General features: G+C 53.1%; 1 protein-coding gene across 9 annotated transcripts in view; it reads left to right on the top strand.

Annotated features, from left to right (window-relative positions):
• Positions 1 to 25,216, top strand: part of plec (plectin) — a 161,323-nt gene that overhangs the window by 28,751 nt on the left and 107,356 nt on the right. For 2 of the 9 annotated variants that reach the window (XM_031903889.1, XM_031903891.1), the window contains exon 1: positions 10,851 to 10,911. The exons of 6 other annotated variants lie outside the window; for them this stretch is intronic. In XM_031903889.1, the coding sequence (XP_031759749.1) occupies positions 10,866 to 10,911 (46 nt within the window). In that variant the 5' untranslated portion in view covers positions 10,851 to 10,865. Of the gene's footprint in view, positions 1 to 10,686; positions 10,912 to 25,216 lie in introns of those variants that run through there. One more of the 9 variants, XM_031903896.1, reaches the window with a different exon arrangement.

The following is a 25,216-nucleotide window of genomic DNA, read 5'->3' on the forward strand; positions in this document are numbered from 1 at the left end:
GGTACTGGGAATGCCAGGGGGGCTGTAAGGTGCCACAGACAGTCACTATTTATTGGGCTGGGGGGCTGTTTGTGCCTCTGGGTACTGGGAATGCCAGGGGGGCTGTAAGGTGCCACAGACAGTCACTATTTATTGGGCTGGGGGGGGGTGTTTGTGCCTCTGGGTACTGGGAATGCCAGGGGGGCTGTAAGGTGCCACAGACAGTCACTATTTATTGGGCTGGGGGGCTGTTTGTGCCTCTGGGTACTGGGAATGCCAGGGGGGCTGTAAGGTGCCACAGACAGTCACTATTTATTGGGCTGGGGGGGGCTGTTTGTGCCTCTGGGTACTGGGAATGCCAGGGGGGCTGTAAGGTGCCACAGACAGTCACTATTTATTGGGCTGGGGGGGCTGTTTGTGCCTCTGGGTACTGGGAATGCCAGGGGGGCTGTAAGGTGCCACAGACAGTCACTATTTATTGGGCTGGGGGGGCTGTTTGTGCCTCTGGGTACTGGGAATGCCAGGGGGGCTGTAAGGTGCCACAGACAGTCACTATTTATTGGGCTGGGGGGGGGGCTGTTTGTGCCTCTGGGTACTGGGAATGCCAGGGGGGCTGTAAGGTGCCACAGACAGTCACTATTTATTGGGCTGGGGGGGGGCTGTTTGTGCCTCTGGGTACTGGGAATGCCAGGGGGGCTGTAAGGTGCCACAGACAGTCACTATTTATTGGGCTGGGGGGGCTGTTTGTGCCTCTGGGTACTGGGAATGCCAGGGGGGCTGATTTATTTGTCTATACTGGCACCACCTGCATGTACTAACTCCTCCCCTTTGCTTGTAGAGATTGTAGAGGGGATGCTGGGAGTTGTAGGCCATGCTACACATGGGACAGCTTTGATAGCAGAGGGCAGTAAGTCATGCAGTGGTAACACCCTGTGTTATTTAATATGGGGGCACCTTGTGTTTTGTGGCCCTTAAGGAGAATGGCTGCTGAGTTGCTTGGCTTTGGTAGAACAAAAATAAATATTTGACCTTTGAATCATTGTTTCACAGAAAGGAAAGTTCTCTCTATCTGTTACCTGCTTGCCATACCCTCCTTTGTACGCTGCCCCACCCCTGCACAGCTTAATCTTTTTTTCACACTTAGAGCCGCCACCTTCTTTCACTAGCCCCACCCCTGCAGAGCTTAATCTTTTTTTCACACTTAAAGCTGCCACCTTCTTTCACTAGCCCCACCCCTGCAGAGCTTAATCTTTTTTTCACACTTAAAGCTGCCACCTTCTTTCACTAGCCCCACCCCTGCAGAGCTTAATCTTTTTTTTCACACTTAAAGCTGCCACCTTCTTTCACTAGCCCCACCCCTGCACAGCTTAATCTTTTTTTCACACTTAAAGCTGCCACCTTCTTTCACTAGCCCCACCCCTGCACAGCTTAATCTTTTTTTCACACTTAAAGCTGCCACCTTCTTTCACTAGCCCCACCCCTGCAGAGCTTAATCTTTTTTTTCACACTTAAAGCTGCCACCTTCTTTCACTAGCCCCACCCCTGCAGAGCTTAATCTTTTTTTTCACACTTAAAGCTGCCACCTTCTTTCACTAGCCCCACCCCTGCACAGCTTAATCTTTTTTTCACACTTAAAGCTGCCACCTTCTTTCACTAGCCCCACCCCTGCAGAGCTTAATCTTTTTTTCACACTTAAAGCCGCCACCTTCTTTCACTAGCCCCACCCCTGCAGAGCACATTCTTCCTATTACCATAATTACTCCTCTTTTGCTTATTGTCATCTTCCCCACACAGGGCTGCCATCAGTAATCATAGATATTTATGTTCCAAACCAGGGGACCCCAATTATTAACCTCCACTGACCTGCTGACTGTGCTTTTGCATCACTAGGGGCCCTTCTCTGCCCCAAGGCCACTGAATTTTATACCCCCAAATGGCATCCTTGACCCCACGGAACCCATCCTTCCAAACTTCCCTTGCAGAATCCTAGCCATCCCTCCTTGTTCACTAGCCCAACTCCCGCAACACTGATAGCCTTTTCCCCCCACTAGCCCCCACCCCTGCAGAACCTTCTACCTTTCCACTCCCCGCCCCTGCAGAACCCTCTTCCTTTCCACTCCCCACCCCTGCAGAACCCTCTACCTTTCCACCCCCTGCCCCTGCAGAACCCTCTTCCTTTCCACTCCCCACCCCTGCAGAACCCTCTACCTTTCCACCCCCTGCCCCTGCAGAACCCTCTTCCTTTCCACTCCCCACCCCTGCAGAACCCTCATCCTTTCCACTCCCCACCCCTGCAGAACCCTCTTCTTTTCCACTCCCCACCCCTGCAGAACCCTCTTCCTTCCCACTCCCCACCCCTGCAGAACCCTCTTCCTTCCCACTCCCCACCCCTGCAGAACCCTCTTCTTTCCCACTCCCCACCCCTGCAGAACCCTCTTCCTTCCCACTCCCCGCCCCTGCAGAACCCTTTTGCTTTCCACTCCCCGCCCCTGCAGAACCCTTTTGCTTTCCACTCCCCACCCCTGCAGAACCCTCTTCCTTTCCACTCCCCACCCCTGCAGAACCCTCTTCCTTTCCACTCCACACCCCTGCAGAACCCTCTTCTTTCCCACTCCCCACCCCTGCAGAACCCTCTTCCTTCCCACCCCTGCAGAACCCTCTTCCTTTCCACTCCCCGCCCCTGCAGAACCCTCTTCTTTCACACTCCCCACCCCCGCAGAACCCTTTCCTTTCCACTCCACACCCCTGCAGAACCCTTTTCCTTCTCACTCCTCACCCCTGCAGAACCCTCTTCTTTCACACTCCCCACCCCTGCAGAACCCTTTTCCTTTCCACTTCACACCCCTGCAGAACCCTTTTCCTTTCCACTTCACACCCCTGCAGAACCCTTTTCCTTCTCACTCCCCGCCCCTGCAGAACCCTCTTCTTTCACACTCCCCACCCCTGCAGAACCCTTTTCCTTTCCACTCCACACCCCTGCAGAACCCTTTTCCTTTTCACTCCACACCCCTGCAGAACCCTCTTCTTTCACACTCCCCACCCCTGCAGAACCCTCTTCCTTCCCACTCCACACCCCTGCAGAACCCTCTTCCTTCCCACTCCACACCCCTGCAGAACCCTCTTCCTTTCCACTCCCCGCCCCTGCAGAACCCTTTTGCTTTCCACTCCCCGCCCCTGCAGAACCCTCTTCCTTTCCACTCCCCACCCCTGCAGAACCCTCTTCCTTCCCACTCCACACCCCTGCAGAACCCTCTTCCTTCCCACCCCCCGCCCCTGCAGAACCCTCTTCTTTCCCACTCCCCACCCCTGCAGAACCCTCTTCCTTCCCACCCCTGCAGAACCCTCTACCTTTCCACCCCCTGCCCCTGCAGAACCCTCTTCCTTTCCACTCCCCACCCCTGCAGAACCCTCTTCTTTTCCACTCCCCACCCCTGCAGAACCCTCTTCCTTCCCACTCCCCACCCCTGCAGAACCCTCTTCCTTCCCACTCCCCACCCCTGCAGAACCCTCTTCTTTCCCACTCCCCACCCCTGCAGAACCCTCTTCCTTCCCACTCCACACCCCTGCAGAACCCTCTTCCTTTCCACTCCCCGCCCCTGCAGAACCCTCTTCCTTTCCACTCCCCGCCCCTGCAGAACCCTCTTCCTTTCCACTCCCCACCCCTGCAGAACCCTCTTCCTTTCCACTCCACACCCCTGCAGAACCCTCTTCCTTCCCACTCCCCGCCCCTGCAGAACCCTCTTCTTTCCCACTCCCCACCCCTGCAGAACCCTCTTCCTTCCCACCCCTGCAGAACCCTCTTCCTTTCCACTCCCCGCCCCTGCAGAACCCTCTTCTTTCACACTCCCCACCCCTGCAGAACCCTCTTCTTTCACACTCCCCACCCCTGCAGAACCCTTTTCCTTCTCCTATCCCACAAATAGAGGCCAACTGGCGCCCCTGGGGGGGGGTAACTAGCTGAGGGGTAGCTGCAATACAAGGAGAGACGGAGGCCCCCAAAATGTATAATTGGGATGTGGGCGTCAGGCTGTTGCCGAGGGGAGACCCCGGGGCTGGGATTATATTTACCGTCACTTTAATTGAATGAGCAGCTGCCCATGGAGAGCAGACCCACGGGACCTACCTGTCAATCAAAATCTAACCCCCCCCCAACGTCTGCATGAGAGGAGAATGGGGAGAGACACGTGGTTATTGCCCAAATGGGACGGAATTATTATTGGATTGTGTTTATTGTATTTCAGTGTAATGAAGTTTGTTTTAAAGTTTCATTTTAGTGATAGTTCCCCTTTAAACAGCAGCGACAGGAGGTTGTACCATATCTGTGTGGGGTGGGGGAGTAAGGAAGCAGAATGGCACAATCCATTATACACTAAGGGGCATATTTATTATAAAGTGTAAGTGATCAACCAATCAGCAATTGGACTTTAACAGTCACCTACAAAAGCAAAGATCTGATTGGTTGCTATGGGGCAACATCCCTGGGGATATTGGCTTAAACATTGTAATAAATATGCCCCTTCCTATACTGGCAAACGTTCAGGGGACAAATCTCACAAGAGGCAAATAATCAGTTGGACTGGATATTGCCCCCTCGGGGTGTCACCCAAATACAGATGGACCCCCAGAATTACACGTAGCTCTGATTAAATACTGCTTTCTAGGGTATTTCCAGCACATAATCACTGCCTGAGCAGGATGTGCCCCACCCTGGGGGTAACAGGAACGTATCTGCTGCATGGCGGAATCCTGTAGGTGGCGCTGCGGTTCCACGGTATCACAGGTGCTGCACCGTATTCCCAGGGTGCTGGGTGCTGCCTATTGTGTCTCTGTAAGATTTATACGTGCAGAATAATGGGGGTGCCGGGGGCACGAGGGAGTCCGAGCACAAGTGATAAGGGCAGCACTTCCTTGTGTCCCTCTGTGAGTCCCGGAGAGTCCGATGTCCTGTGGGGGGCGCTCTGTCTCCTCTCTCTGCCCCCAGACCCTTCTTGTGCTTTCAGATCCCAAACCCCCCACTCAGTCTGCCCTGACCCTAAAAAGCCACTTTGCTGGGATTGGGGGAAATATATGTCAGGGGCATCATGGGAAAATATGGCTGGCACAGCGCTGGCAAGTGATTGGGGGGTGTATCCTTGGTATTTGCCCAACACTGATACCCCTGGGGCCCAGGCACAGCAAGTCATTGGTCTGTCCCAGGTCTGACTCTAACCACAACTCATACTCACTACTAGTGTGTCAGGGCCCAATGGGAGTTGTATGTTAGTGTCGGGTCAGGCTGCCCGGGAGTTGCGTGTTAGTGTCGGGTCAGGCTGCCTGGGAGTTGTGTGTTAGTGTCGGGTCAGGCTGCCTGGGAGTTGTGTGTTAGTGTCGGGTCAGGCTGCCCGGGAGTTGTGTGTTAGTGTCGGGTCAGGCTGCCTGGGAGTTGTATGTTAGTGTCGGGTCAGGCTGCCTGGGAGTTGTGTGTTAGTGTCGGGTCAGGCTGCCTGGGAGTTTTATGTTAGTGTCGGGTCAGGCTGCCCGGGAGTTGTGTGTTAGTGTCGGGTCAGGCTGCCCGGGAGTTGTATGTTAGTGTCGGGTCAGGCTGCCCGGGAGTTGTATGTTAGTGTCGGGTCAGGCTGCCTGGGAGTTTTATGTTAGTGTCGGGTCAGGCTGCCCGGGAGTTGTGTGTTAGTGTCGGGTCAGGCTGCCTGGGAGTTTTATGTTAGTGTCGGGTCAGGCTGCCCGGGAGTTGTGTGTTAGTGTCGGGTCAGGCTGCCTGGGAGTTGTGTGTTAGTGTCGGGTCAGGCTGCCTGGGAGTTGTGTGTTAGTGTCGGGTCAGGCTGCCTGGGAGTTGTGTGTTAGTGTCGGGTCAGGCTGCCCGGGAGTTGTGTGTTAGTGTCGGGTCAGGCTGCCCGGGAGTTGTGTGTTAGTGTCGGGTCAGGCTGCCTGGGAGTTGTGTGTTAGTGTCGGGTCAGGCTGCCTGGGAGTTGTGTGTTAGTGTCGGGTCAGGCTGCCTGGGAGTTGTGTGTTAGTGTCGGGTCAGGCTGCCTGGGAGTTGTATGTTAGTGTCGGGTCAGGCTGCCTGGGAGTTGTGTGTTAGTGTCGGGTCAGGCTGCCTGGGAGTTGTGTGTTAGTGTCGGGTCAGGCTGCCTGGGAGTTGTATGTTAGTGTCGGGTCAGGCTGCCTGGGAGTTGTGTGTTAGTGTCGGGTCAGGCTGCCTGGGAGTTGTGTGTGAGTGTCGGGTCACACTGGGAACTGGATGAATAACTTGGGGACAATGAGTCTGAGTGTAAATAATGTGCTGGGACAATAGGGAAAGGGAGGGGCTCATTCTGCACGACTGCAACTCTCACAAACACTTTACAGTGTGTAGCAGGGCGTCCCCCGAGGGAAAGTACCAGAGCCCGGACGGACTGGGGTATATTGTCTGGGGATACCGGGGTTACATAGGGCCGGGGTGGGATACCGGGGTTACATAGGGCCGGGGTGGGATACCGGGGTTACATAGGGCCGGGGGGTGGGATACCGGGGTTACATAGGGCCGGGGGTGGGATACCGGGGTTACATAGGGCCGGGGGGTGGGATACCGGGGTTACATAGGGCCGGGGTGGGATACCGGGGTTACATAGGGCCGGGGTGTGGGATACCGGGGTTACATAGGGCCGGGGGGTGGGATACCGGGGTTACATAGGGCCGGGGGGTGGGATACCGGGGTTACATAGGGCCGGGGGGTGGATACCGGGGTTACATAGGGCCGGGGGTGGGATACCGGGGTTACATAGGGCCGGGGGGTGGGATACCGGGGTTACATAGGGCCGGGGTGGGATACCGGGGTTACATAGGGCCGGGGCGGGATACCGGGGTTACATAGGGCCGGGGGGTGGGATACCGGGGTTACATAGGGCCGGGGGGTGGGATACCGGGGTTACATAGGGCCGGGGCGGGATACCGGGGTTACATAGGGCCGGGGGGTGGGATACCGGGTTACATAGGGCCGGGGTGGGATACCGGGGTTACATAGGGCCGGGGTGGATACCGGGGTTACATAGGGCCGGGGGGTGGGATACCGGGGTTACATAGGGCCGGGGGGTGGGATACCGGGGTTACATAGGGCCGGGGGGTGGGATACCGGGGTTACATAGGGCCGGGGGGTGGGATACCGGGGTTACATAGGGCCGGGGTGGGATACCGGGGTGTGGGATACCGGGGTTACATAGGGCCGGGGGGTGGGATACCGGGGTTACATAGGGCCGGGGGGTGGGATACCGGGGTTACATAGGGCCGGGGGGTGGGATACCGGGGTTACATTAGGGCCGGGGGGTGGGATACCGGGGTTACATAGGGCCGGGGGGTGGGATACCGGGTTACATAGGGCCGGGGGGTGGGATACCGGGGTTACATAGGGCCGGGGTGGGATACCGGGGTTACATAGGGCCGGGGCGGGATACCGGGGTTACATAGGGCCGGGGGGTGGGATACCGGGGTTACATAGGGCCGGGGGGTGGGATACCGGGGTTACATAGGGCCGGGGCGGGATACCGGGGTTACATAGGGCCGGGGGGTGGGATACCGGGGTTACATAGGGCCGGGGTGGGATACCGGGGTTACATAGGGCCGGGGTGGGATACCGGGGTTACATAGGGCCGGGGTGGGATACCGGGGTTACATAGGGCCGGGGTGTGGGATACCGGGGTTACATAGGGCCGGGGTGGGATACCGGGGTTACATAGGGCCGGGGGGTGGGATACCGGGGTTACATAAGGCCGGGGTGGGATACCGGGGTTACATAGGGCCGGGGTGGGATACCGGGGTTACATAGGGCCGGGGTGGGATACCGGGGTTACATAGGGCCGGGGGGTGGGATACCGGGGTTACATAAGGCCGGGGTGGGATACCGGGGTTACATAAGGCCGGGGTGGGATACCGGGGTTACATAGGGCCGGGGGGTGGGATACCGGGGTTACATAAGGCCGGGGTGGGATACCGGGTTACATAAGGCCGGGGTGGGATACCGGGGTTACATAGGGCCGGGGGGTGGGATACCGGGGTTACATAGGGCCGGGGTGGGATACCGGGGTTTACATAGGGCCGGGGCGGGATACCGGGGTTACATAGGGCCGGGGGGTGGGATACCGGGGTTACATAGGGCCGGGGTGGGATACCGGGGTTACATAGGGCCGGGGTGGGATACCGGGGTTACATAGGGCCGGGGTGGGATACCGGGGTTACATAAGGCCGGGGTGGGATACCGGGGTTACATAGGGCCGGGGGGTGGGATACCGGGGTTACATAGGGCCGGGGTGGGATACCGGGGTTACATAGGGCCGGGGGGTGGGATACCGGGGTTACATAGGGCCGGGGTGGGATACCGGGGTTACATAGGGCCGGGGTGGGATACCGGGGTTACATAGGCCGGGGTGGGATACCGGGGTTACATAAGGCCGGGGTGGGATACCGGGGTTACATAGGGCCGGGGGGGGATACCGGGGTTACATAAGGCCGGGGTGGGATACCGGGGTTACATAGGGCCGGGGGGTGGGATACCGGGGTTACATAGGGCCGGGGTGGGATACTGGGATACTGGGATACCTCCCCTTTTTACTGGGAGACCATTCTTGGTACCAGCGCTGTTGGAAAGGCCCAACTCTGATTCCTGCCTGTGGGCTCTATGCCACTCCCCCAAAGTAGATTGTGAGCTCCTGGGGCAATGATGTCACTGCCCTGCTGGGATTGGCCTGGGGGATATGGATACTATTCCCTACTGGTTACTGGGTAACTCATTATACTGGGGGCCCCACCCACAGCGCTGGGATTTGGCCGGGGTGCCAGACTGCAGTGTTTTCTCCCTGCCCAATAAATCAGCCCCTGCAGCTGTGCCCGCTGCCAGCCATGGCAAGTACTCCCTGCTGCCGAGGCCTCCCCCCCCTGTTTAACTGTGTGAGTGCCGGGGGCTGGCAGTGCATGATGGGAGTTACAGACCTTATTGATTGACACATAACCTCCCCATTAGGTCTGGGTGGGTTCGGACAGCACCCGTCTCCTCTCCCACTTACTGTATTACATGGAGTTGGTCCAACCCATTCCCCCCCCCCCCCCCCCGTCCCCTGGGCACGTTGGATTCTCACAGCACAACCAATGGGAACGCGAGATTCATTGCTCTGCTCTTCCTTAGGGAATAATGGGAAATTCCAGTATCTGATGGGTGGGAAAGGGTAAAAGGGATCGCTCAGGGGCAGACTCAGCATCTGGGGCAGATATAAATTATACAGGAGTATCTACCAGCCGGGGCAGGTATAACATTATACAGGGGTATTTACCAGCCGGGGCAGGTATAACATTATACAGGGGTATTTACCAGCCGGGGCAGGTATAGCATTATACAGGGGTATTTACCAGCCGGGGCAGGTATAACATTATACAGGGATATTTACCAGCCGGGGCAGGTATAGCATTATACAGGGGTATTTACCAGCCAGGGCAGGTATAACATTATACAGGGGTATCTACCAGCCGGGGCAGGTATAACATTATACAGGGGTATCTACCAGCCGGGGCAGGTATAACATTATACAGGGGTATTTACCAGCCGGGGCAGGTATAACATTATACAGGGGTATTTACCAGCCGGGGCAGGTATAGCATTATACAGGGGTATTTACCAGCCGGGGCAGGTATAGCATTATACAGGGGTATTTACCAGCCGGGGCAGGTATAACATTATACAGGGGTATTTACCAGCCGGGGCAGGTATAGCATTATACAGGGGTATTTACCAGCCGGGGCAGGTATAACATTATACAGGGGTATCTACCAGCCGGGGCAGGTATAACATTATACAGGGGTATTTACCAGCCGGGGCAGGTATAACATTATACAGGGGTATTTACCAGCTGGGGCAGGTATAACATTATACAGGGGTATCTACCAGCCGGGGCAGGTATAACATTATACAGGGGTATCTACCAGCCGGGGCAGGTATAGCATTATACAGGGGTATTTACCAGCCGGGGCAGGTATAGCATTATACAGGGGTATTTACCAGCCGGGGCAGGTATAGCATTATACAGGGGTATTTACCAGCCAGGGCAGGTATAACATTATACAGGGGTATTTACCAGCCGGGGCAGGTATAGCATTATACAGGGGTATTTACCAGCCGGGGCAGGTATAACATTATACAGGGGTATCTACCAGCCGGGGCAGGTATAGCATTATACAGGGGTATTTACCAGCCGGGGCAGGTATAGCATTATACAGGGGTATCTACCAGCCGGGGCAGGTATAACATTATACAGGGGTATCTACCAGCCGGGGCAGGTATAGCATTATACAGGGGTATTTACCAGCCGGGGCAGGTATAACATTATACAGGGGTATTTACCAGCCGGGGCAGGTATAGCATTATACAGGGGTATTTACCAGCTGGGGCAGGTATAGCATTATACAGGGGTATTTACCAGCCGGGGTGGATATAAGATTTATGTTGGCCAGTTGGCCACTAGACGACCACGCTGGGCCGAATGCCGCTGTACTAATGAGTAGTGAGTATGTGGTTGCTAGGGAATAGCCGGGTAGGACTCGGTACAAGTGCAGCTCTGGGTGTGGGGCAATAAGGGAAAGGCTTGAGTGGCCGGAATGGAAATGTTGGGCGGTTGGGCGGCTACTCTATAGAGGAGTACTGTGCATAACTAATGTGCCTCCTCTTGCCGCATTGTCAGTGTCTGACACAGTGAGTGGCCCGGGACTCGCACACCCTTCCTCCCCCAGGCTGGCTATTGGCTCCCAGCGCTGCATTGGGACAGGCCGAGGGGGGGGGGGGGGGAAAGGGACAGGCTGGATTCCTCATCCGAGCATCAGCAGCACATCCTGGGAGTGGGGCAATTACAGGCAGAGAGCCCCCCGCACCCATGGACACCCCTCGCTCTATACAGCAGGAGATCTCCTCCCTCAAGGGTAAGTAGCCTCCGTGTGTGGGCAGGGTCCCATGGGTGGCCAGGCTGCTGGGTGCTGCTGGGGTAGGGCACCCTTACTGTGCTGGGTACCTGTGTTACTGCATGGGTGTTGGTGTGGGGTACTAATGCTACTGCCCTGGGTACTAATGTTACTGTCCTGGGTACTAATGTTACTGTACTAATGTTACTGCCCTGGGCACTAATGTTACTGTACTAATGCTACTGCCCTGGGTACTAATGCTACTGCCCTGGGCACTAATGTTACTGTACTAATGTTACTGTCCTGGGTACTAATGTTACTGTACTAATGCTACTGCCCTGGGTACTAATGCTACTGCCCTGGGCACTAATGCTACTGCCCTGGGCACTAATGTTACTGTACTAATGTTACTGTCCTGGGTACTAATGTTACTGCCCTGGGCACTAATGTTACTGTACTAATGTTACTGTCCTGGGTACTAATGTTACTGCCCTGGGCACTAATGTTACTGTACTAATGTTACTGTCCTGGGTACTAATGTTACTGCCCTGGGCACTAATGTTACTGTACTAATGTTACTGTCCTGGGTACTAATGTTACTGCCCTGGGCACTAATGTTACTGTACTAATGTTACTGTCCTGGGTACTAACGTTACTGCCCTGGGTACTAACGTTCGGGTCATGTGCTCAGCAAAATATTGTACTTCTTGCCCTGGGTACTGGGGTTAGAGCAGTCTATTGCTGTGTTGCTATGAAGGGCATCGGTGGTACTGTGCTGGGTACTTCGTTACTATAGAGGGGTACCAGTGTATGTAGGGTACTTGTGTTACTATTGGGGTACCAGTATATGTAGGGTACTTGTGTTACTATTGGGGTACCAGTGTATGTAGGGTACTTGTGTTACTATTGGGGTACCAGTGTATGTAGGGTACTTGTGTTACTATTGGGGTACCAGTGTATGTAGGGTACTTGTGTTACTATTGGGGTATCAGTGTATGTAGGGTACTTGTGTTACTATTGGGGTACCAGTGCATATAGGGTACTTGTCTTACTATTGGGGTACCAGTGTATGTAGGGTACTTGTGTTACTATTGGGGTACCAGTGTATGTAGGGTACTTGTGTTACTATTGGGGTACCAGTGTATGTAGGGTACTTGTGTTACTATTGGGGTACCAGTGCATGTAGGGTACTTGTGTTACTATTGGGGTACCAGTGCATATAGGGTACTTGTCTTACTATTGGGGTACCAGTGTATGTAGGGTACTTGTGTTACTATTGGGGTACCAGTGCATATAGGGTACTTGTCTTACTATTGGGGTACCAGTGTATGTAGGGTACTTGTGTTGCTATTGGGGTACCAGTGCATATAGGGTACTTGTGTTACTATTGGGGTACCAGTGTATGTAGGGTACTTGTGTTACTATTGGGGTACCAGTGCATATAGGGTACTTGTCTAACTATTGGGGTATCAGTGTATGTAGGGTACTTGTGTTACTATTGGGGTACCAGTGCATATAGGGTACTTGTCTTACTATTGGGGTATCAGTGTATGTAGGGTACTTGTGATACTATTGGGGTAGCAGTGTATGTAGGGTACTTGTGTTACTATTGGGGTAGCAGTGTATGTAGGGTACTTGTGTTACTATTGGGGTATCAGTGTATGTAGGGTACTTGTGATACTATTGGGGTACCAGTGCATATAGGGTACTTGTCTTACTATTGGGGTATCAGTGTATGTAGGGTACTTGTGATACTATTGGGGTAGCAGTGTATGTAGGGTACTTGTGTAACAGTTGGGGTACCTACGTAGGCCAGAAGTTGGGGGGTTGTACCCCAGGGCTGGTACAGTAATACAGAGTATAAATACAACGTTCCTAGCCAGATTCATTGTTAGGCTTTACTTCCCCTTTGAGTTAAGGAATCGGCTTCGCCGCCCAATAATCTGCTTGGGAAGCTGAGATTCACCTTTTCTTCTGTAGGAAGATTATTTGGCATATGGGGGGGTCATGGTGACCCACCCCCATATAGCACAGGGACCCATAAGTTAAGAATCACTGACCTTAGGTTCTTTCAAGAACTTTGCACTTGGTCTTTACTTCATATCTTTATGGCTTCTATTTCCCTTCTATACTGGCTCTGTCTAAATGTTGTCTAGTTGTTATGGCCAAAATCCCCTAGCAACCACAAGATACCTTCATAGTGAGGCTATATTTTATTATTCTTGATTTTCTTTTTAAATGTCCTTTTATTCTGCATTTCTCCTCCTGACTGTCATTTAAACTCCTGCTAAATGGGTGCAGAACAGAAAGGGTAACTAATCCCTTATAGCTAATTTGGGGTAACAGTCACCCCGCTATAGTTCCAGGGGTACCCAGGGCACAAATAAGCACTCACCCCAAATCCCCCCCTAACTGCATTCAGGCTGGGCCCCCTTAGCCCATAACAAGGTTACAGATATATAGAAACATTGGGGTAACAGTCACCCCGCTATAGTTCCAGGGGTACCCAGGGCACAAATAAGCACTCACCCCAAATCCCCCCCTAACTGGCCTTCAGGCTGGGCCCCCTTAGCCCATAACAAGGTTACAGATATATAGAAACATTGGGGTAACAGTCACCCCGCTATAGTTCCAGGGGTACCCAGGGCACAAATAAGCACTCACCCCAAATCCCCCCTAACTGGCCTTTAAGCTGGGCCCCCTTAGCCCATAACAAGGTTACAGATATATAGAAACATTGGGGTAACAGTCACCCTGCTATAGTTCCAGGGGTACCCAGGGCACAAATAAGCACTCACCCCAAATCCCCCCTAACTGGCCTTCAGGCTGCGCCCCCTTAGCCCATAACAAGGTTACAGATATATAGAAACATTGGGGTAACAGTCACCCCGCTATAGTTCCAGGGGTACCCAGGGCACAAATAAGCACTCACCCCAAATCCCCCCCTAACTGGCCTTCAGGCTGGGCCCCCTTAGCCATAACAAGGTTACAGATATATAGAAACATTGGGGTAACAGTCACCCCGCTATAGTTCCAGGGGTACCCAGGGCACAAGCACTCACCCCAAATCCCCCCCTAACTGGCCTCAGGCTGGGCCCCCTTAGCCCATAACAAGGTTACAGATATATAGAAACATTGGGGTAACAGTCACCCCGCTATAGTTCCAGGGGTACCCAGGGCACAAATAAGCACTCACCCCAAATCCCCCCCTAACTGGCCTTCAGGCTGGGCCCCCTTAGCCCATAACAAGGTTACAGATATATAGAAACATTGGGGTAACAGTCACCCCGCTATAGTTCCAGGGGTACCCAGGGCACAAGCACTCACCCCAAATCCCCCCCTAACTGGCCTTCAGGCTGGGCCCCCTTAGCCCATAACATGGTTACAGATATATAGAAACATTGGGGTAACAGTCACCCCGCTATAGTTCCAGGGGTACCCAGGGCACAAATAAGCACTCACCCCAAATCCCCCCCTAACTGGCCTTCAGGCTGGGCCCCCTTAGCCCATAACAAGGTTACAGATATATAGAAACATTGGGGTAACAGTCACCCCGCTATAGTTCCAGGGGTACCCAGGGCACAAATAAGCACTCACCCCAAATCCCCCCCTAACTGGCCTTCAGGCTGGGCCCCCTTAGCCCATAACAAGGTTACAGATATATAGAAACATTGGGGTAACAGTCACCCCGCTATAGTTCCAGGGGTACCCAGGGCACAAATAAGCACTCACCCCAAATCCCCCCTAACTGGCCTTCAGGCTGGGCCCCCTTAGCCCATAACAAGGTTACAGATATATAGAAACATTGGGGTAACAGTCACCCCGCTATAGTTCCAGGGGTACCCAGGGCACAAATAAGCACTCACCCCAAATCCCCCCCTAACTGGCCTTCAGGCTGGGCCCCCTTAGCCCATAACAAGGTTACAGATATATAGAAACATTGGGGTAACAGTCACCCCGCTATAGTTCCAGGGGTACCCAGGGCACAAATAAGCACTCACCCCAAATCCCCCCCTAACTGGCCTTCAGGCTGGGCCCCCTTAGCCCATAACAAGGTTACAGATATATAGAAACATTGGGGTAACAGTCACCCCGCTATAGTTCCAGGGGTACCCAGGGCACAAATAAGCACTCACCCCAAATCCCCCCTAACTGGCCTTCAGGCTGGGCCCCCTTAGCCCATAACAAGGTTACAGATATATAGAAACATTGGGGTAACAGTCACCCCGCTATAGTTCCAGGGGTACCCAGGGCACAAATAAGCACTCACCCCAAATCCCCCCCCCTAACTGGCCTTCAGGCTGGGCCCCCTTAGCCCATAACAAGGTTACAGATATATAGAAACATTGGGGTAACAGTCACCCGCTATAGTTCCAGGGGTATGGGGGTCCACCTGAAGTCTCTGTGTACCTGTAGGGGTATCTAAAAGTATTCGGGGGTTACAGGCCTAGGGGTAGGTATATACATAATACTGTTCCTGGGGGGTCGGTCTCTATACATGATACTGTTCCTGGGGGGTCGGTCTCTATACATAATACTGTTCCTGGGGGGTCGGTCTCTATACATAATACTGTTCCTGGGAGGTCGGTCTCTATACATAATACTGTTCCTGGGGGGTCGGTCTCTATACATAATACTGTTCCCGGTGCACGACTTGGCCTATATGGGGATATGGGGTTACTTCATACAGGCCGAGCCTGGGCTTGTCCCTCTGCTACTAACGGTTCTATCAGGCATAATTGCTCCTCAAGGGTTTGAACAGGACTAGTAGGAACCCATTGACCAAAAGCTCTTCTTGGTCTGTATATAATACTGTTCCTCGGGGGTTGGTCTGTATATAATACTGTTCCTCGGGGGTTGGTCTGTATATAATACTGTTCCTCAGGGGTTGGTCTGTATATAATACTGTTCCTCGGGGGTTGGTCTGTATTTAATACTGTTCCTCAGGAGTTGGTCTGTATATAATACTGTTCCTCGGGGGTTGGTCTGTATATAATACTGTTCCTCGGGGGTTGGTCTGTGTATAATACTGTTCCTCGGGGGTTGGTCTGTGTATAATACTGTTCCTCGGGGGTTGGTCTGTATATAATACTGTTCCTCGGGGGTTGGTCTGTGTATAATACTGTTCCTCGGGGGTTGGTCTGTGTATAATACTGTTCCTCGGGGGTTGGTCTGTGTATAATACTGTTCCTCGGGGGTTGGTCTGTATTTAATACTGTTCCTCGGGGTTGGTCTGTATTTAATACTGTTCCTCGGGGGTTGGTCTGTGTATAATACTGTTCCTCGGGGGTTGGTCTGTGTATAATACTGTTCCTCGGGGGTTGGTCTGTGTATAATACTGTTCCTCGGGGTTGGTCTGTGTATAATACTGTTCCTCGGGGGTTGGTCTGTGTATAATACTGTTCCTCGGGGGTTGGTCTGTGTATAATACTGTTCCTCGGGGTTGGGCTGTATATAATACTGTTCCTCGGGGGTTGGGCTGTATATAATACTGTTCCTCGGGGGTTGGGCTGTATATAATACTGTTCCTCGGGGGTTGGGCTGTATATAATACTGTTCCTCGGGGGTTGGGCTGTATATAATACTGTTCCTCGGGGGTTGGGCTGTATATAATACTGTTCCTCGGGGTTGGGCTGTATATAATACTGTTCCTCGGGGTGGCTGTTAATTGTTCCTCGGGGTTGGGCTGTATATAATACTGTTCCTCGGGGGTTGGGCTGTATATAATACTGTTCCTCGGGGGTTGGGCTGTATATAATACTGTTCCTCGGGGGTTGGGCTGTATATAATACTGTTCCTCGGGGGTTGGGCTGTATATAATACTGTTCCTCGGGGGTTGGGTGCTGTATATAATACTGTTCCTCGGGGTTGGGCTGTATATAATACTGTTCCTCGGGGGTTGGGCTGTATATAATACTGTTCCTCGGGGGTTGGGCTGTATATAATACTGTTCCTCGGGGGTTGGGCTGTATATAATACTGTTCCTCGGGGGTTGGTCTGTATATAATACTGTTCCTCGGGGGTTGGGCTGTATATAATATTGTCGCTCAGGGGTTGGTCCCTGCCCCCCCCCTGGGGGGGCAGGGGGTTGGTCCCTGTGGGGCAGGGCAGAATGTGTGTATGAGAGAGGCAGTTCCGGTGCCAGTGGTGCTGCCATGCTGATATCCAGGTATCCGGTTATGGGACGGCAGTTAAGCGCTGCCAGTTGGATTTCCCTTCAGCAGTTAAACAGCGGCCCCAGAAGGTTCGTTGGGCCCCGGCCCAGAGACCAGTAGCCGAAATCCTGTTATGGGAAAATCTGTTTTGGATTAAATTGCAGAGACAGCGTGAGAGGAACATGTGTCCCCCGTCTGGCCAAGTCCCCCCCCCCGTCTGGCCGAATCCCCCCCCGTCCTACTGCAACGGGAACACTGACCCATTGTACATCCCTCAGTGTATTTATCAACCCCCCCCCTGTGGAATCCCCCCTTTCTGCCCCCCTGCATGTAAATGCCCCCTCTGTACATCCCTCAGGGCATTTATCAACCCCCCCCCCTTGTGGAATCCCCCCTTTCTGCCCCTATCTGCACCCCTGCATGTAAATGCCCCCTCTGTACATCCCTCAGTGCATTTATCACCCCCCCCGTGTGGAATCCCCCCTTTCTGCCCCTATCTGCACCCCTGCATGTAAATGCCCCCTCTGTAAATCTCTCAGTGCAATTATCAACCCCCCCCCGTGTGGAATCCCCCCTTTCTGCACCCCTGCATGTAAATGCCCCTTCTGTACATCCCTCAATGCAATTATCAACCCCCCCGTGTGGAATCCCCCCTTTCTGCCCCTATCTGCATGTAAATGCCCCCACACTGGATTTATCAACCCCCTCTACTTAAAAACAGCTTTTTCTGCCCCAGCTGCCTGAGCTGCTCCTTGCTGAAGGAATGCCCTGGGGGGTATCAGCGTGGGGGTAACAATGGGAGATGTGAGTGTGGGTGGCACAGCTATATATGTACATACCCCATGCCTTGCCCCGGGGCACCGTGAGTGGCACAATACTATATAAGTACAGGGAGGTGGGTGCCCGGGGTGCCCGTCCCACGCGGGTATCTGGGCTCAGTCTCAGGGAGACGCATAAAGGCAAAGTCCACCCGTCTGTGTGCTGGGCCCCTGGTGCATTGTGGGTACTGGGGCAGGAACAGTAAACTGGCGACTGGAGACTTAACCCCGGCAGCACCGAAATGTTCTCCACTTCCAAGGGTAAGGCGGGGTAACTTTCCCTTCAGGGGGGTAACGGAGACTACAGGGGGGGTTCTGAGTAAAACTTGCCCCAGCTCTCATATGGTTAAAGGGCTAGTAAAGTGGGGCTTTTTGTGTGAGTCTGCTGGCCCCGTGGCCCCCCTGTGATAGCAGCAACCTACCCGCCCCTACCTGTGGCCATGGCTACCTACCCGCCCCTGCCTGTGGCCATGGCTACCTACCCGCCCCTGCCTGTGGCCATGGCTACCTACCCGCCCCTGCCTGTGGCCATGGCTACCTACCCGCCCCTGCCTGTGGCCATGGCTACCTACCCGCCCCTGCCTGTGGCCATGGCTACCTACTGGCACATCCAGCTGTGGCCCCTCACTGCAACTCCCAGCATCCCTCCGAAGGCTGCAGGGACCCTCCTCTCATGTTGTCATGTGGTTTGTTGAGAGTCTTTGGTGATTGGTTCCTGCACATCTAGGGCACTGGCCATGGAATTCACAGGGTATTACCCGGGGGGGGGGGGGGGGGCGGGGTTGTTATTAACACCCCCCCCAGCTAATACCCCCTCTACGACTTTGGTAACTCCCTGTATAATTGTAGACATTTTGCAGTTGGTCCAAAATTGTTATTTATTTATTGGTTTGTTTTTTTTAACCTTCTGTGTTCTGTGGGTTGGAATAGAACTCTGTTGCTAGACTTGCTGTCCCTAGCAACTAGACATTTGATTACATGTCAGGGTGAAGGCTGAATAGGAGAGAACAGATAACTTCAGTTTCCAGCATAGGAAAGGTTAATGTAAAGGGAAAGTGAAGCTGCAGGGAGTTCTCGGCCTGTAGGTAAAAGCAGGTGGATTTGGTGCTGCGGCAGGGAACTGGTTAATTTTGGGTGTGAGCCTCAGAGCAGTCAGATGCCACAGAGAGGAAGGGGCTGCTGGTCATAACCCTGTGTGCCCCCTTGTGGCCAAGTGTGGTACTGTCCTCTCTGCATTGTCAGCTGCTGTCAGGGAACTGGGGGTTCCATTACTGGGGGGACCAATAGACCCTTATACCTTCCTGTTATGTCTCCTCCCCAGGAAGTGTGGGTGCCACTAAAATGTGTTCCTCCCCGGCCCATACAGCACCAGTGTTTTTGTAGCTCTCTGTACCGTTGCTCCATGCTACCGATCTTTGTGTTGCTATGGCCTGTGACCTTGGAAACCAGAAATCATCTGAATGAACTTTTTGGCCAAATTTTTATTGTTATTGTTTTTTTGGACTTTCTGCCTGGTCAGGTTGATATTAAAAAGTTTATGAAAAAGGAAGACCAACTGCAATTGTCTCAGGGGCTCATTGACCGCAAGCTGCTGAAAATGAATCAGACCCGCCCCTTTAAAGGGCAAGCAAGCTGCCTGATTGTGGGTTTGGTGCTGCAGGAAGTGTATATTCGGATGCCCTTGAGGTTCCGCTGGGTCATTGGTGCAGAAATATTGCTGGGCACACATTGGGCACTGCCAGGAACCCCACCGACACTGTCACATGACTTGGCCGCCACTTTCTCTATAAATGGGGGTGTTTGTCCAGGGCATGAATGGGCTGCCGGGGGGGGGGGGGTGCTTATGGGTTGCTATGGCACCGGTGCTGGTGTGGGTGGGGGGGGACGGACCCTCTCTCAGGAGGGGCAGGGGGGGCGGCTCTGACTCTATGAAAGGAGACACTGTGCTGGGGGGCACGGCCCTATAAATCTGCCCCATAAATCTGCCGCTCCGACCTTTATTTAGGCTCCTTGCCTGACACCTTATTCTCTTGTGCGACTCCTTGTTTGGCCTGGCCCGGAGGGAATGCACCCCCCCACTCCCCCCTACTCCCCGCACCTCCCCGCGCCCTCGCTAATGAGCTCACTGCCTATTTAATGGTGCTAAGGTCCTGCCCTCTCTCACATACATCATGTTACTTACTGGGGGGGCCCCCACCCTCCTGCCCCTGCCTTTCTCTCATTGCCCTACAGGGCGGTACTGGGGAGCAGCACCCTCAAATCCCAGCACTATTGTAGTTCAGCAGCATCAGGTACATAGCATTAAATACTGCATTAAAGGGCAACTAAAGCCTAAATAGAATTGCTGCATTTTATATACTGTACTTACTGTACCAGCCCAGAGCCCCCTATAATAGGAATGACCCAGACCTTCTCCATTGCCCCACTCTTCTTGGATCTTGTTCCGCCATCTTGTGTGTGTCAGCGGCACTGCACATGCTCAGTGGGCTGCTGCTGAGACGCTGAGCATAGGGGGCGCGGCAAATCATCTGTGGTCACATCTGTCATGGAAGCTGATGCCCCAGGGCTGATTATTACATTGTGCTGCAGACTGCACTGGTGTCTATGCTGCCGCGTAATGTTAAATCTTTACTAATCAGACTTGTATTGTGATTTATATTGTATACTGTGTATTGTGATTTATATTGTATACTGTGTATTGTGATTTATAGTGTATACTGTGTATTGTGATTTATATTGTATACTGTGTATTGTGATTTATAGTGTATACTGTGTATTATCGGGGGGAGTTGGCAGAATATGGGCAGCTATGGGGGCATCTGTAGGGGCATAAGTCTCCTCTGCTAAAGGGTTGATGTTGCTGTGCCAAGATGATTGCAAGCTTTCCGTTGTTGCTGAAGTGCAACTCCCAGCACCCACTGACAGGCAGGGCAATATGTGGGGCTGTTTCCGTGCCGTGCGTTCTCTGATCTCGCCGCGCCATGTGTTGCCAGTAAATGAGGCACAGATCAAAGGGAGCCAAGAAGGGTAGAATTACTAACAGAACTGTTCTACTGGTGCCGTAGTTTCCACTGAAAGGGTTAATGGGATATTTCTTAAAGGGACACTCCCCTTTTTAGCGCTGGGGAAATTGGGACTGGCGGTGCCGTTGAGCTCCAGCAGAGGGCGCTGACAGACCAGCTGTACAATAGGTTTCTGTTTGAATGAGCTGCCAGGGCTAGCGATGCCCAGTTGGGCTAACAGCCCACGGACAAGTGACTTATATATATAGTTACCTCATGCCCATAACTGGCACCTGATTTATATCCAGTACTGCCCCAGGGACCCCCATTTGCCCATTCAATTGGGCTGCTCTGGGCAAGTGCCAACTACATACCCCCTGAGATCCTGTGCCAGTGGGCACTCCCTGTAATAAGGCATTTGGGCCAGTGGGCACTCCCTGGCAACTGCCACCCAAGGCACTGGCCCCCAGGTTCCCATAACTGCCAGTTGTGCGTGGCATTGCTACTCCTATAGTGTTTGCGAGTGGTGCCCGCTGATCACTGGGGCACTGCCAATGCCCCCATTGCTTTTTTTCAGCGGGCAACACAAGTGGCATTGGATCCAAGCCTGCCCTTTGGGTCAGTACCCACAGCATTTACTTCTGGATTTGCTTTTTGTATCTACCCCCTGCGCCCCCTGTTGGCCGTGAGATGCACGGGGCATGTCTGTGCGGAAACCAGTGCAGTCTGCGTCGGCCCATTAGTCACATGGAGTGCGGATTTAATATGAATGTTATGGGGTGACTGCTCAGCTTATGCCCACCCCTTTAACCCTTCCTTCCTATACAGAGACCCTGTATTTATTACTGGAAGTGGGAGCTGCCATACAGTTAGGGTCCCCACCTCGCCCCAATTTGTTTAGATGCTCGCTGCATGGCGGCACAGAAATCGGTTCAGTCTGCAGTAGGAATCTAAATGAACGACTAATTAGTGGGTGCGGGTTTAATACGGGGTCGGTATTAAAGGGCTGAGGTGGAACCCGACAAGGGAAACTAGAAAATGTTCCATCGAGGCTTCAGCACTTCCCCTTTAATCAGATGCCCCGTGCCCGCCTGTTGCCTAGAGACCTACATGAGTTGTGCCACGCCAGCGCTGAACAGACAGGGTGTAGCGTTTCCTCACCGGCCCCCCCGCGGGGCATTCCCTGGGGGTCACATTGTCATCAGGCGGCTGGAGGGTGGCAGCTGCAGGGCCACGTGCTGCCCAGTCAGCTCCTGGATTAGAAGGGGTTAAAGGGCAATTGGCGCAAGTGCCATTTGTGTCTTCTACCCTCACTTACCCCTCAGGGCTTATTTGGGGTCTTTTTGCTTGAATCACCAGGGAGAGTAAGGGTTAAATGAATGAACCGTTTAGTGATGAAAAAGCTCCAAAACTCTCTAACAGCCGAGGGAAGGGTTAAATAGGGGAATGAATTAACATGTTAGTGACTGGGGAGGAAAGGGTCGCCTGGCATTTGCACAAGGGAAGGTTCAAATATAAAGGGTTAATATGTGAGGGAATAGGTGGATATTTGGGGGAGGTGAGATTTAATTTGTTGAAGGAAGGGGTTAATTTCTGGGGCTCTGTCCATGTGACTCAATGAGTTTCATATGTACCACAGTCTCTGAAGCAAGGGTTAATTTTTTAATTGCTGGGGAATGGAATAAACTGTGACAAGGCAAGGAAAGGGTTAATAGTGACTGGGAAAGGAAAAAAGGAAGTGATTAGTGACTGGGAGGGAAAAAGTGAACATGGGGATGTCTGGGAAATGACACGGTTGCTAGGAGCTGGGTGACTGGGAGATGGAAAACTTTACTGAGAGGCGAGGGTTAATATGCAGGGGAGAAAAGGCTCAGTGTCCCAGGAACTGGGAGAGTAACAATGTCTCAGTGGGACAGGGACAGGAAAGTGTTAATATGTGGGCAACTGGGAGAGGTAAGGGTTAAAGTATGCAGGGAACCAGGGAGAAAAAGGCTTAATGGCTGGGTGACCGTGACAGGAAAGGGTTAATATCATGCAGGTGATTGGAGAGAAAAGGGTTAGTATTCCGTTGACTGGGCTAGGAGAGGGTTAATATTCTGTAGGTGAATGGAGATGAATATCTGAGTGACAGGAAAGAGTTAATATTCAGGTGACTGGGCTAGGAGAGGGTTAATATGTAGGTGAATGGAGAGGAATATCCGAGTGACTGGAAAGGGTTAATGCAGGAGTGACTGGAAAGGGTTAATATGATACCTGTGAGTGAGGGCTTAATGTGGGCACTGGGGGTTGGGTTATGCCTGTAATAGCCCGTTGGGGTTAATATGATACCTGTGAGTGAGGGGTTAATGTGGGCACTGGGGGTTGGGTTATGCCGTTATAGCCCGTTGGGGTTAATATGATACCTGTGAGTGAGGGGTTAATGTGGGCACTGGGGGTTGGGTTATGCCTGTAATAGCCCGTTGGGGTTAATATGATACCTGTGAGTGAGGGGTTAATGTGGGCACTGGGGGTTGGGTTATGGTTATAGCCCGTTGGGGTTAATATGATACCTGTGAGTGAGGGGTTAATATGGGCACTGGGGGTTGGGTTATGCCTGTAATAGCCCGTTGGGGTTAATATGATACCTGTGAGTGAGGGGTTAATGTGGGCACTGGGGGTTGGGTTATGACTGTAATAGCCCGTTGGGGTTAATATGATTCCTGTGAGTGAGGGGTTAATGTGGGCACTGGGGGTTGGGTTATGCCGTTATAGCCCGTTGGGGTTAATATGATACCTGTGAGTGAGGGGTTAATATGGGCACTGGGGGTTGGGTTATGCCGTTATAGCCCGTTGGGGTTAATATGATACCTGTGAGTGAGGGGTTAATATGGGCACTGGGGGTTGGGTTATGCCTGTAATAGCCCGTTGGGGTTAATATGATACCTGTGAGTGAGGGGTTAATGTGGGCACTGGGGGTTGGGTTATGGTTATAGCCCGTTGGGGTTAATATGATACCTGTGAGTGAGGGGTTAATATGGGCACTGGGGGTTGGGTTATGCCGTTATAGCCCGTTGGGGTTAATATGATACCTGTGAGTGAGGGGTTAATGTGGGCACTGGGGGTTGGGTTATGCCTGTAATAGCCCGTTGGGGTTAATATGATACCTGTGAGTGAGGGGTTAATATGGGCACTGGGGGTTGGGTTATGCCTGTAATAGCCCGTTGGGGTTAATATGATACCTGTGAGTGAGGGGTTAATGTGGGCACTGGGGGTTGGGTTATGGTTATAGCCCGTTGGGGTTAATATGATACCTGTGAGTGAGGGGTTAATATGGGCACTGGGGGTTGGGTTATGCCTGTAATAGCCCGTTGGGGTTAATATGATACCTGTGAGTGAGGGGTTAATATGGGCACTGGGGTTGGGTTATGCCTGTAATAGCCCGTTGGGGTTAATATGATACCTGTGAGTGAGGGGTTAATATGGGCACTGGGGGTTGGGTTATGCCTGTAATAGCCCGTTGGGGTTAATATGATACCTGTGAGTGAGGGGTTTATATGGGCACTGGGGGTTGGGTTATGCCTGTAATAGCCCGTTGGGGTTAATATGATACCTGTGAGTGAGGGGTTAATATGGGCACTGGGGGTTGGGTTATGCCTGTAATAGCCCGTTGGGGTTAATATGATACCTGTGAGGGGTTAAAATGGGCACTGGGGGTTGGGTTATGGTTATAGCCCGTTGCTGGGGCGATGGAGTAAATATTATTGGGCGGAGCCTGGGTTCCCTGTACAGCTCCCCCCCCCCATCCCGCTATTTATATTCAGCCCGGGGCCCCGCCGGGTCCTTATTGCCTGAGGGGCTTCCCACACTCACTGAGGCCTCGGGCCCCTCAGGGCCACTCATCCCCCCCCCCCCCGGTGGGGCCCCAGGTCGCTCCCAGGCTTTTGCTGAATTCCTTCACTTTAATCTGTGTCTGCTGGGAGTCTGTTCCCTGTATCCACTGCCTGTTACCCTGAATAGCACCACCCTCTCCCCCCAGCTTTTCTATTGGCTGATCTGTGCTACAGCATCTTCTTCCTTTCTTCCTCTGGAAAGGACTACAACTCCCAGCATCCCTCTGGCCAATGATCCAGGAGCTGCTGTCCAACAGGAATCCACTAACCCCGCCCCTGGGCAAATCCTGACCAGTGACAGTTTTACTAAGGATGCTGGGAGTTGTAGTTCAGCTGGCTTCCCTTCCTCATCCTCTGGGGCCCTTATAGCTGAGTGTGGCCCTCAGTGCTGGGGCCCCTAGTGTTAGACAGTAAGGAGAAGCCCCACCCGGCTAAGCCGAGGAACGTGTGTGCCCTTTGTGGTGCCCAGGCTGGGCAGGCGG

This window comes from Xenopus tropicalis, chromosome 6, assembly GCF_000004195.4.
Source record: "Xenopus tropicalis strain Nigerian chromosome 6, UCB_Xtro_10.0, whole genome shotgun sequence".
NCBI classification, from domain to species: Eukaryota; Metazoa; Chordata; class Amphibia; order Anura; family Pipidae; genus Xenopus; species Xenopus tropicalis.